Genomic DNA, 13,658 nt, shown 5'->3' with positions numbered 1-13,658 from the left:
TTGACAACAGTAGTGGAAATCAACTCCAGAAAAATCTGGTTTTTCAACTTAGGGGGTTTTCTAGCAATCCGGACCAAAAAGAAACTGCCAAACACTTCCTCTTGCCAATCAAGGTTGATCAATCTAATAAAACCTGACATCAAGGAAATTACAAATGTAACACAAACACCAAAAATAGGCGTGGAATATTTGTATTTTTATAACTCTTGAACTTTGCCCAGTTCAAAGGTGGATGTTTACAGCTTGGGTTCTCACCACTACGTCACACTGCTATTTATGTGTTCACTGTTTGGTGACATTGTTTTTTTATAGCCCTATATTGCCCATAGTTCTATGACAGGAAATGGTTATACTGTCGTTATAAGAGATTCGAAATTGCAATTAAACCTGGTGACACGGATACCTAACCTCATTGTCTTGTGTTTCCTGCAGTTTTGCATACTTTGGGCCATGTTGTGAATGTCTACATCTTTTCGGTGACCCCACTCAGCATTTTGTCGTGTCTTTTCTCACACGTATTTATGAATGATGGGTGAGTAGAGAGTTTTCCCTTTACGAACGTAAGAATGCAAAGAACTACCTCTTAGCCTCCAGGTGTCTGGAGAAAGAATGGAAACTAGAGAAAGAACTCTTAATTTAGAGGGAACTCCATGTAGTTTGAAAGTAGTGTAGCAATTGTACAGGCAGCGGTGGGTTGGACAAACGGAGCCACTTTATATTACTCAGAAACCCAGCATCCAACCAACTATGGCTTAACACAGGAGTCTCCAAACTCAGCAACTTTAAACCTTGTGGACTTCAACTCACAGAATTCCCCAGCTAGCAGAAATCCACAAGTCTTAAAGTTGCCATGTTTGGAGATGCCCTGGCTTAGCACAATGTATGAACCAGGTTACACTGTGGGTTGTTTTACTGAGAATTGTTTTTTCTTTACAGATCACAATTTCCTCCCAAATACTACTGGTGGTTTTTTGAGACAGTACCAGGTAAAATTCAAATATCAAAGGCTTTGGGTGATCTGACTGCAGTTAACATTTGGGGGGGGCTGAGTAGATGACGACCTGGGAAATAATACAAGTGGCCAGATGGGAATCATTCATGTGGTCTGAACTCTGAAGGTGATGGGGGGAGAAACTGCGTGCTTGGTTTGTTGGTTTAATGCAAGGGTCTTGAAACTTGGCAAGTTTAAGACATGTGGACTTCAGCTCCCAGAATTCCTGAGCTAACATGACTGGAGGAGGAATTCTGGGAGTTGGGTGTCCACAAGTCTTAAAGCTGTCAAGTTGAAGAGGCCTGGTGTAGGGTCTCTGACTTGGGCAGGGGGGTTGGACTAGAACAGGGGTCTCCAACCGTGGCAACTTTAAGACATGTGGACTTCAACTCCCAGAATTCCTGAGCTAACATAGCTGGAGGAGGAATTCTGGGAGCTGGATGTCCACAAGTCTTAAAGCTGTCAAGTTGAAGACACCTGGTCTGGTGTGGTGTCCATCTTGGTGCTTGCTGATCTCCAAACAAGGAAGTGTTTTGGTCTTTTTCTTTCCTTTTTAGCTTTTTTGGACTGTCCTTTTTGAACCATCAATGCCTCTCTTTTGGAAGCTCTATAATATAAACAGAAAGCAAACGTAACATTGAAGATGTTACCTAGTTGTGTAATAAAATGTCTGAAAGAAAACAGTCATGCTCAGAGGAGACCAGGAACCCAAAAGTTCAAGTCTAAGCTACCGATATTCTCTTTTATTTGGCACTACTTGGACCAAGAGTCTTCAAACCTGGCAAATTTTAAGGCTTGTGGATTTCAACTCCCAGAATTCCTGAGTGGAACATGACTGGAGAAGGAATTCTGGGAGTTGAAGTCCACAAGTCTTAAAGCTGTCAAGTTTAAAGACCCCTGGTTTAGTGCATTTAGAGTTTACATTAGCCTTTGAGTGCACCCTCAGCTCGGTTCTAAAGAAGTGACTTTGGGTAGAATGGAACGTTGGAACTTCAAGCATTGGCATCTATTAAAAGCTGTGTTTGTGTCATAATGATGACCTCAGTATCAGGACATTGTGGCCCAAATGACGCAAAGTATTTTGTGCTCTGCTGTGTCATCACTTGACCCATATCGAAAGCTTCAGGTTGTCCACCTCTGAAGTAGAAGGAAAATAAGGCAAGACAACATCGTGTGTTCCTATACGTCAATTGACATTCCCTTGTTTTCTCCTGGTCTTCTGCAGGCATGACTGGAGTGCTATTACTGGTCATCCTTGCGATCATGTATGTATTTGCCACTCATTATTTCCGACGAATCAGCTTTCAAGGATTCTGGATCACCCATCATCTCTATGTGGTTCTCTACATTCTGGTAAGTGACAGTTAAAGCCTATGATAATTCAGAAATACAAATCGTCCATAGATGGAGGATGGTGCATACCATTCATATATACCAGGCAACTCCTAATTTGGCAACTTTAAGACTTGTGGAGTTCAAGTCCCAGGACTCCTCAGCAGGCCAGCAAAATTGAAGCAAATTTATGGGATCCTGAGGACTTCCAAACTATCTTTAGATACTTTCACTCTTTATGAGTCTATCAGAGAATAATTTCCTCCTTTCCGTTCATTATCATGGATTAAAATGATGTGTAATCTATTTCCAGGTGATCATTCATGGCAGCTACGCTCTGATCCAGCAGCCTCGCTTTCATATTTACTTCATTATCCCAGCGCTCATCTATGTAGCAGATAAACTTATCAGCCTTAGCAGAAAAAAGGTGGAAATCAGCGTCATTAAGGCTGAGCTGCTCCCTTCAGGTAATGTTTCTGTCCTGCATCCTCCTTCCTCCTCAACTCTACATGAAAGAGAGCATCTTCTACCCAGGAGTGGGATTCTACCAGTTCGCACCTATTCACTAGAACCGGTGGTTAACATTCTAAGCAGTTCGGAGAAACGGTTGTTAGAAGAAATTACTGGCCTAATCCTGTAAGGAAGGCAGGAAGGAAACATTCTGGTGTTGCTGACAGAAACTGTCTCTCCGTTAACCCTTATTACATTCTTGGCAGGACTAGACTTCCTGTCTCTGGAACTTCTCTGGAGTTTTTTTCCCCTCTTTTCTTCTACTTTGCTTGTGTGGTGTATGGGTATTTCTCTTTAAGACCAGGGATGGGTTCTAACCCTTTAAGAGGTGTTTATATAAAGGCAGTCATTAGATGATATCCTCTCTCCTTGTGTCCGGTATTTATTGCAGAGTTCTCGACATAGAGAAGAAGTTTGATTGCTTGTAAGGTATTTTTCCTACCATGTATATGTCTGTATATAACTGTTGTATATAAACAAATGTCTAAGTCTCTGTGTGTTGTGTTTTGCTCCTGGGTTGTCTCATAACAGAAGTCACACTGCAAATGCTCTCACACTCTCTAGTTTAGGTCTGCCTTATGTGTAACTTGCTTGTACCCGGATCGTTGTAGCTAGCATTGTTGACTTGACCTTTCATAGCAAATACTTAGGAATTCTTTTTTTTTTCTTGATTCAGGGGTCACCAACCTGCAATTCCAGAGACCCCAAGACTTTGACTACAGGTCTGGACAATGGGTACGGATTGCATGTTTGTCTCTGGGGACCAATGAGTACCATCCTTTCACTCTGACATCTGCTCCCCATGAAGACCTGCTAAGCCTACACATCCGAGCAGCTGGACCTTGGACAACTCGCCTGCGGGAACTCTACTCGCAAGAAAGCATTGCGGAAATTGGCAAATATCCCAAGGTAAAACTAGGTTTTCTTTTGCCTTGCTTTTCTCCTAGTGTCGATTTTAGTAGAGGATACACGGCCAACAAATATGGCTGATCAACATGAACCAAAACTTTTCTGGTTCCAACACAACTAACATTACTCTTCTTCCAACCTCCCCCTCCTGTAAATAGTTTGTAAAATAATATAGAATCCAATCCTTGCTGTACTCAACCCTCTGAACTCCATTGTCCAAGCCAACAAACTTCATTCTTTACCCCCATTTCTTTGTAGCTCTATCTTGATGGCCCATTTGGAGAGGGACACCAGGAATGGAACAAATTTGAAGTGTCAGTCCTAGTGGGCGGTGGTATTGGAGTGACCCCCTTTGCCTCCATCCTTAAAGACCTTGTCTTCAAGTCTTCTGTTGGCTCCAGGATCCTATGTAAGAAGGTGAGACTGAACAAACAGAGGTGTGGTTGGCCTGCTGTACGCCACTCACCTGCGATGGTGTCAGTGTCAATGTTTGTAAGCTGCATTAACAGAGGGATACAATCAAGATCAAGGGAGATACTAATACCACTCTATAAAGCCTTAGTAAGACCACACCTAGAATTACTGCATCCAGTGTTGGTCACCACACTATAAAAAAGATGTTGAGACTCTAGAAAGAGTACAGAGAAGAGCAACCAGGATGATTAGGGGACTGGAGACTAAAACATATGAAGAACGGTTGCAGGAACTGGGCCTGGTTAGTCTAGGGAAGAGAAGGACCAGGGGAGACATGAGAACAGTCTTCTAATATTTGAGGGGCTGCTGCAGAGAGGAAGGGCTCAAGCTATTTTCTAAAGTGCCTGTAGGCCAGACAAGGAATAATGGATGGAAACTGAACAAGGAGAGATTCAACCTGGAAATAAGGAGAAACTTTCTGACAGTGAGAACAATCAACCAATGGAACAGAAGTTGCCTTCTATGGGAGCTTCATCACTTGAGACTTTCAAGAAAAGATTGGACTGCCATTTGTCTGAAATGGTGTAAGGTTCACTGCTTGGGTGGAGCGTTGGACTAGATGACCTACAAAGTCCCTTCCAACTCTGATTGCCTGTTATCAGTTTGTGTCAACATTGGGTGGTAGGACTTTTTTAAATGAGGAATTGCATTACTTAAAGCAAATAGTGGAGTTGTAGACTTTGCTATATATACATTTCCTGACACTTACAGTTGGCTCATACAGCTGAATTAAAATTTACTTATGTTGTATTTCCACTTTTTGATAATTCTTCAGTTTCGGGGGGCGGGGGAATACAAAAGAGCAAACCCTGGAATGGTGTCTCTCAAATCTTGGCAACTTTAAGAAGGCTGGACATCAACTCCTAGAATTCCCCAATCAGCATGGTTGGCTTGGGAATTCTGGGAGTTGAAGTCCACCCATCTAAAAGCTGCCAAACACCTGCATTAGAGGAAAGAGCACAACCTAAAATAAGGTTTAATCATGTTAAACTAACCTGCAGAACTTATATTGGAGACAATTGTTTACAAACATAGACAATTTGGGCAAAAGGATATACACTGAGGGATATATTAGGCATGTTGTACATGGAAATGAGTATACATTTTCATGGAATTTTTTATTTTTTTTTGAAAATAGAATTCACATTTTGATACAAAACATGGGCAGAACAATTCCACTATTGATAAATTATGGGCATTATAAGCAGCTTTCGGCCTTTTTCTTGTTCTTCCCAGATCTACTTCATTTGGGTCACCCGGACACAGCGGCAGTTTGAGTGGGTGGCCGACATTATCCGGGAAGTGGAGGAGAACGATCAACGTGACCTGGTCTCCGTCCACATCTACATCACCCAACTGGCCGAGAAGTTCGACCTGCGCACCACCATGCTAGTAAGTCTCTCCCCTCCACCATGCAATTTACTTGGGGTTCTATATCTAGGTGCCTTCAAGAAATAAAAAGTCAGAAAGTCAAGTTCTCATTTTTTTAATAAAGTTTTATTTGGGTTTTCACACACAAAATACAAGTAAAACATCTTTTTTGAAAATAGCATGGTCCCGGGTTGAACTTCTTTATACAGACACAAAACTCAATTTCATGCTCCTTTTTGTATTCTATTCCCTATCTTATACTATTTTACATTTTCTATATAGTTTTTCCCCTCTTTTGATTTTCTCAATTTTATTTTGATTATCTCATCTCAATTCAAATCATTATATTTATACTTTTGTCTGTTCTGTTATCATATTATCTTTTCTCATTAAACAAATTTTCTCCTGTAGTTACTAATTGGAGTATAACACCTTTATATCTTTTAATTACATCCATTCAACTCTTATTTAAACTTCAATATATACCTTAAGTTTATGACCTTCATTATTACACATAATACATAACTTCCAATCGAATTCTGCTTGGCACATTCTTATAACACACACTATATTCTTTAAAAAAAAAGATTGTAAATATATGTAACTGTAAACCCTCATTCCATTCCAGTTCTATCATTAATAATCATTAAAATCTTAACATCTTTAACACTTCTTTTCAATTAAATATCATACTTCCTTAAAAACACATTAAATCTCCATAATTAATTTTTCCCTTATTTCTCTTCACATATGTTTTATAAATCATTAAATATACCTTTTGTTACATTTATTTATTGACAAGCATTCCACTGAATTATGATAGCTATTTTATCAGACATTTTAATCATACATAGTTTCATATTTTCTAAAATTATTTCTGCTTCTAATATAACCATACTATCTTATGTACCTTTGCAGAATCCCTTTTTCCATTATGTTTTCACCCATTATCTCTAAATAGGCCCTGTTTCTCTATATTTTGCTTCTGTCCTTTATCACTTCTTTTCCTTTCTTTCTTCCCTCTCATCTTCTCCCTTCCCCTTTGCATTTCCCTCTTCTGTTGCTTTCTGATTTTATACTTATTTTTCACTCTATTTTTTTTGAGTTGTTTTTCCCAATCTTAACTTTCCATTCTCTTTCCCACCTTTCCTTTTTTCCCCCATCTAAGATTACTTGTTCATAAAAGGTGGCTTCTTCTTTGTCACAATCTTCTTGTTCTGCAGGCATTTCTTGTTGTTTCTCATAATTCCAAATCTCCATTTCTAAAAACTGAAATATGAAGCCAAAAGAACCTCTCCCTTCTTGTGCATCTTCTTTGTACTTCTTAAGTTCCATTTTCAGTTATTCTAAAAGTGGAGCCATTTTAAATAGTTTTAAACAACCACCCAATTGATTTTAGTCATTCAAAACAATAATCAAGAATCCAGAAATCATCAAGTAATCCAGATAGTCCCGGGTTATATCTTATAATCCTATGTAGCTTCTTCTCTGGTAATATCACACTACTAACTAGAGCATACAAAACATTTGCTAGACCAATACTTGAATACAGCTCATCAGTCAGAACCCATATCATGTATCTGATATTAACAAAATTGAGAAAGTCCAGAAATATTTCACAAGAGTTCTCTACTCCTCTACTCATTGCAGAATACCTTATGCCACCAGACTTGAAACTCTAGACCTACAAAACCTAGAACTACAACGCCTTCGGTCTGATCTAAGTATAGTACATAAAATTATATATTGCAATGTCCTATCTGTCAATGAACACTTCAGCTTCAATCGTAACAATACACAGGCACATAATAGATACAAAATTAAGGTTAACCGCTCCAAACTTGATTGCAGGAAATATAACTTCAGCAACCGAGTGGTCAATGTCTGAAATACTCTACCTGACTCTGTGGTTTCTTCCCCAACCCCCAAAAACTTTAACCTTAGACTGTCTACTATTGACCTCACCCCTTTCTTAAGAGGTCTGTAGGGAGCATGCATAAGAGCACCAATGTGCCTACTGTCCCTGTCTTATTGTTTATTTTTATTTTTCTTATATGTATCCATCTCATATATTCAAAACTATGTTCATACTTATACCTGTTATCTGGTAAGCAATTGACAAATCAATAAAATAAAATAAAATAAAATAAAATAATAAAATAAAATAATAAAATAAAATAGGTTAGCCACCACTGGCCTAGTTCCACATTGAGAATCAATAACTTCATGGTGACCGGATTAGTGGTTGGTCCGGCAATAGAACAGAGGCCCGACTGCTCTGTTCTAATGATTGGTTGATCTCTTTCCAGTACATCTGTGAACGTCACTTCCAGAAGGTCCTCAATCGAAGCTTGTTCACCGGCCTGCGTTCCATCACCCACTTTGGACGGCCACCATTTGTGCCCTTTTTCTGCTCCTTGCAAGAGGTCCACCCAGAGGTCAGTAAATATTTAATTTTTTTATTTAAAAAAGAGCAACTTTTACCCCAAAACAGACAAAGCAGGCAGGCAGATTGAGTTGCTCACAGAATCACAGATTCACTTAGACATCTATCTTTCTGCAATCTGCTACCTGAGTCTCCACCGAAAAATAGAAACTTCAGTCCTAAGGAAGGTTCAGTTCTGCTTTTAGATTAGTTAAAAATCAAGAAAGCCTAAGATGTCCTGCTTTCTAGCTAATCTAAATCTCCCGGCACAGCAGAACAGCTGATGGTCAGGGGAACAAAAAAGGAAAAATAGCAACTTAGCTGGCAAGTTTGATGGCGCACATACCAAGTAAAGAGTGAGTGAGTTGGGAGGGGCGGGACAGGGCAGGGCCAGCCAGTGGTACAATTTGCCAGTTCTCCAAACTGGGTAGAATCATAACAACTGGTTCTATAGAACTGGTCCGACCAGGTAGAATCCCACCCCTGGATCTCGCCCATGGGGCCACCCTGGAAACAGCAAGGGACTGGCCCACAGTGCCTCTGCCAGAGAAAAGGGAGTTCAGGAAGGCTACCCGTGGCCCTCCAAAACTCTGTTTTCGCTGGCAGATGGTTGCAGGAGGCCGTTGCGGCTAAAAACGGAGCTTGGGAGCCCGCTTTCACTGATAAAGCACTCGAGCCACCACAGGTGCCCCCGAAAAGAGTGATGTCGAGCTGGCCACACCTACCCTGGCCACGCCCACCCCCAGACCCCTCCCTCAGGTCAAACACAACCCTGATGTGGCCCTCAATGAAATCAAGTTTGACACCCCTGCTCTACTCGATCACTGTTTTTTCAAACTTGGCAACTTTAATATAAGTGGACTTCATCTCCCAGAATTCCCCATCCATCACATTGGCCGAGGGATTCTGGTGCTTCAACATGATGGCTGAGGAATTCTGGGAGCTGAAGTCCACTTATATTAAAGTTGTGCCAAATTTGAAAAACACTGGTCTGGATGTCAACGCAGGGGGAAAATTTTAATTATTTCCCTCACTTATTTTATTTTGCATCTCTGTGATTCTGACCCCCCCTTTTTTTTTTTTCCTTTTTGTTTTCAGGTACGGAAAATTGGTGTTTTCAGCTGTGGCCCACCTGGCATGACCAAGAACGTGGAGAAGGCATGTCAGAAAATCAACAAGCGGGATCAAGCTCACTTTATACATCACTATGAGAATTTTTAGTTATTCTCTTTCGAAGACTCGGTTGTGCTTTGCAAGTGTATAGTTAGAGGTCACTGCTGGCTACGTTCCTTCCTTTCTCTCAACGGGGAAAGGAGGAAGAAACTGCCTTATTTTCAACAAAGTCTTGGATGATATCTTTTAGATGTTCACAAAGCCATACATTTTGTCTTGTCCAGAACTTTAATTCGGGTCTCACAGTTGACAATTATAATCAAGAGCCCATGCTTGGATTATTCTGCTGGAAGAATAATCTGAACCACTACAAAACAGAGTGATATGATATTATTAACACTAAGGCAGCCCTTTTGTTACAAGTGCAGACTGGTTCAGAATTAACAGGTGACTAAACAGCCTAGATTACACCTTTGTTACACTCCCTGTCAATTATTTATTCAACAATCCTTAATTCACTCCAACAATTATAGTCCCTAAATTGGACAGAGATGAGTTATTCTTCCCTTAACCCAATTTAACCTCGCTGTTTATCATGGTAAGCTTCAACAGTGTCTTGTACCTTGAGTTCAAGTAACATGTGTGGACCTGTTGGATTTAACTCAGATTTTACAGGTGACATTGGCCACAGAGAAGTAGCCATGATAGATAATTATAAACATAGAGTGGAAAATCTTATATAGAAGCTAGATCAAATAAACGATACCCAGCATGCTGGCTGGGGAATTCTAGGAGTTGCGATCCACATATCTTAAAAGTCTATGGAGATTCTCAGTCATCCAGGTCACAATTGTCCCAAGAGGCAAATGGACTTTCTTTGTTTTTCTTTGAAGACAATTTGCTTCTTATCCAAGGAGCTTCTTCAGTTCTTCTGAAGAAGAAACTTCTTAGATGAGAAGTGGAACATCTTCAAGTAAAAACAAAGAAAGTCCAGTTGCCTCTTGAAAAAAACACCTTTGGCACATCTTAGTGTTTGAGGTTGAAAAACATTACTCCAGGTGATTGTTTCTTCAAGTCTACAGATTCCCACTCACATACCAACCAAGTTTAACCCTGCTTAGATCAAACGATACAGTAGATCTAATTTTTCTCTTTCTCTCTCTTCTACCTTTCCGAAAGGTTCTTTTTGTAAAAGGAGGGAAAAAAAAATGAGGAAGTTGCATGCGTTGTATCGCCACCCTATAAAACGCTGAGGATGCAGTAGGGGTTTATATACACTGAAGTTTAATGCAGACACCCACTCAGAAAACGTAGCTACTAATACAGATTAGAACTTGACCGCTGTCATGCTATATCGCTGAAGGTGGTAGAAATTAAAACATCAGAGAATCCTTTATGGAGCAAACTCTTCGTGGAGCAAGTTCTTGGTGGGTTTTTCTAAACCTTGGTTGATTCCCTTAAGATTTGTTTCGCTCACTTTGGTTTAGCTGACAGAGCGCATTAATTGTATGTATGTTTGTATGCAGGGCTTATATTAAAGATTTGTTTCGACTGAAGCGTATCTTCTCTTGAATCCATTTTTGTTAGTTTAACAAAGGATTCCAGGAGTCTCCATTCATTTTGTACAATCTACTAGCCATTTTGGGGTTTTTTTTTTCAACTGTTGGGAATGAATGAGATTCTCCCCAGTGTTTGAATTTCACCCACTCTACTGGTGTTCCAAAGAATCATGAAGATCCGGTTCTTTGTCCAGCCCTTGGCAAGTATGCTGGTCAAGGAACTCTGGGAAGTCCTGCCAAGACTGAGAAATGCTGGACTATACTGAAGATTAAAAGTTTCCAGGGGGAAAATGATATATCTATATACTGAATATAAAAGTGAAATTATCACTCACGCATCATCACATAATCTTCAGAACTGTAAAGCCTACAGACTTGAAATCTGGCACGTATGTTCCTCTTGGCTTCTAGGGGCTCACTAAGAAAGGATTTTTCAAAATGACCATCAGAGCATTTAGTATTTCCTGTATTAATATTATTAACACGCTCTGATGCTAAGGATTTCTACTCCCACTCCCCACCTGAAAAGAAATCCGTGCTAAATGCAAAACACAACCAGAGGAGAGGAGTTTCGGTTTTAGTTTCACAGCACCAAGCAGCTTTAGTGCAGAACAGTTGAGCTAAGCCACGCCAAGGCTCCTTGCTCACACAGCAAATACTGTTTCAGTTTCCAAACAGCCCTCAATTACTGAACTCCTCAGCTCTCTCCTCAAATGTCATGCAAAGATACACATGTTTAAATTAGTTATGAGAACCTGTCTGCTGTAGAGGTTAAAGGCCTGGACTAGAAATACTCCTCTCCTGTCTCCATGCATCTGGGCTGGAAAAAACCAGGCCATCTTACCACTCATCTATTCTACCCAAGAGCAAGGAAATAGTAAACATTCTCCAACATTCTTCCTTTGAAACCCCTTGCAAGACCTGCCTCAGCGTGAGCCTCTAAGAAAGAAGATCCTTAACTGTGTTTGTTGAGAAAGGTATAATTTACTAGAGGTGAAATACAGTGGTGCAAAGCCAGAACTGAAATCCACTGGCCAAAATCCCCAGGTCTAACTTCCTTTTCCTTGGGTACCTCCTTATTCTGTCCCCCCTCGACCCAATGTCCAATCAAATTCAAAGAAGATGTTTTAGGAACAGCGGCTTCAACTATAGGTCGGTATGCAGCTGTATTCCCTTCCCAGGTGGTCAACTTTGAACCCACATCTCAGGGAGATGCAAAGAAAAGTTTTTCTTGTTTTCCTTCAATCCTCCCTTCTCCCATCTAGTCTGCCTAGAGTTCATGGCAGTCCGGCATTGGGCCATAGCAAAAGACAAGTGTGAAGTGGCAGCTGACACTTCTGGAGTTTTGGTCAATCCACCGCCCCTGAAACTGGTCCCCTCCTTGGCAATCACTCCTGTGGGCTCTTGCTGAACTCTTTCAGCTGATGCCCACTTAGATGACTCTGAACAAAGTCACTTCATAAGCCTGGAGGCTCTTTGCAAGAAGGCAAAGCTATCATTATTGTCTAGTCTGGACAAAGACGGGCCCTTGGTGCAGAGCAACTCACGGTTGAGCTGTTCCTACGGGGCTCTGCAGAAAGACACCGAATCAGCTCCCAGTAATCCTTTCAAATCTACAAGGTTAGACTAAGGACTGAGAAGGGGAGGTTGGGTGGTTTCACGCACAAGATTTGTGACTTGACTTGTCATCCAAAGATGGGACAGGAAGATCCTTTCCACTGTTATTTATAGCCAAAAAAAAAAAAGGAAGCTCCGTAAGCATAGCGCCACATGGGAAAGTGAAGCGTGGAGTCACAACTGAAAGAAATCCAGCAATCCTGTTTTTCACTTTGGAAAATAGGGAAGTTCTTACAAGCTGGTGGCATAGGACTAGATCTGGATTCATACTCAGTTGTCTGGGTCTCTTGTAAAGAGGCCTGATCTGGGGTGAAGATGAGACTTGGAAAATTTGGGAGAATTTGGGGAAGTATCTTTCAACAATATCCAGAAAGCAGATTATTGAAACTTTTTAAAGTTCCTCCTCTGGTCACAGTTTCTTCATAAAGCCAAATATGTCCTTCCTGTATTTAAGTTAAATGTAGATCTATATTTGCACTGTGGCCATATGAATGAACTCTTACCAATGTCATGCAAAACCTTTTTAGCCTGTGACGTTTTCCTACAACCCAACGTAAGTCAACTTGAGTCATAGATAAGAGGTTTGTAATGGTAGGTGGGACAGATATTGCTCCCAAACCAGAAAGAAATCTTAATGTTTGGGTGAAATATCTGATGCCAGGAGGATGGATAGGATGGGTGGGTGGGTGGACGATTGGATGGATGGACGATAGATGGATGCATGGATATGATGGTTGGATGGGTGAATATGATGATTGGATGGATGGATATGAGGGATGGATGGATGGATGGATGGATGGATGGAGATGATGTTGGATGAATTGGATAGATATGATGGTTGGATGGGTGAATATGATGATTGGATGGATGGATATTATAGATGGACTGACGGATAGATAGATGGATGGATGGATGATGGATGGATGGAGATGATGATTGGAATAATGGATATGATGGTTGCACAGGTGAACATGATGATTGGATGGATAGATTGGATGGATGGATGATAGATGGATGCATGGATATGATGGTTGGATGGGTGAATATGATGATTGGATGGATGGATATGATGGATGGATGGATGGATATGATGATTGGATGATTGAATGGATGGATGCATAGATGGATATGATGATTGGATGGATGGATATGATGGATGAATGGTGAATATGATGATTGGGTCAATGGATGGATATGATGGATGGATGGATGGAGATGATGTTGGATGAATTGGATAGATATGATGGTTGGACGGTGAATATGATGATTGGATGGATGGATATGATGGATGGACTGACGGATGGATAGATGGATGGATGGATAATGGATGGATGGATGGATGGATGGAGATGATGAT

General features: G+C 40.6%; 1 protein-coding gene across 1 annotated transcript in view; it reads left to right on the top strand.

Moving 5' to 3' along the window:
- DUOX2 (dual oxidase 2) overlaps positions 1-10,681 on the top strand; it is a 46,196-nt gene extending 35,515 nt beyond the window's left edge. Inside the window, exons 26-34 of the mRNA XM_087941480.1 lie at positions 433-532; positions 937-986; positions 2,217-2,344; positions 2,637-2,790; positions 3,510-3,742; positions 4,001-4,159; positions 5,453-5,608; positions 7,897-8,025; positions 9,111-10,681. Coding sequence (XP_087797606.1) covers positions 433-532; positions 937-986; positions 2,217-2,344; positions 2,637-2,790; positions 3,510-3,742; positions 4,001-4,159; positions 5,453-5,608; positions 7,897-8,025; positions 9,111-9,233 — 1,232 coding nt within the window. The 3' untranslated portion in view covers positions 9,234-10,681. The remainder of the gene's footprint in view (positions 1-432; positions 533-936; positions 987-2,216; positions 2,345-2,636; positions 2,791-3,509; positions 3,743-4,000; positions 4,160-5,452; positions 5,609-7,896; positions 8,026-9,110) is intronic.
- The last annotated feature ends 2,977 nt before the right edge of the window (positions 10,682-13,658 follow it).

The sequence above is a fragment of the Pseudonaja textilis genome, chromosome 13 (genome assembly GCF_049901715.1).
Source record: "Pseudonaja textilis isolate UNSWEBS1 chromosome 13, rPseTex1.2, whole genome shotgun sequence".
Lineage (NCBI taxonomy): Eukaryota > Metazoa > Chordata > Lepidosauria > Squamata > Elapidae > Pseudonaja > Pseudonaja textilis.
The sequence above is the reverse complement of the archived record's forward strand: the minus strand, read 5'-3'. Positions and strand labels throughout refer to the sequence as shown.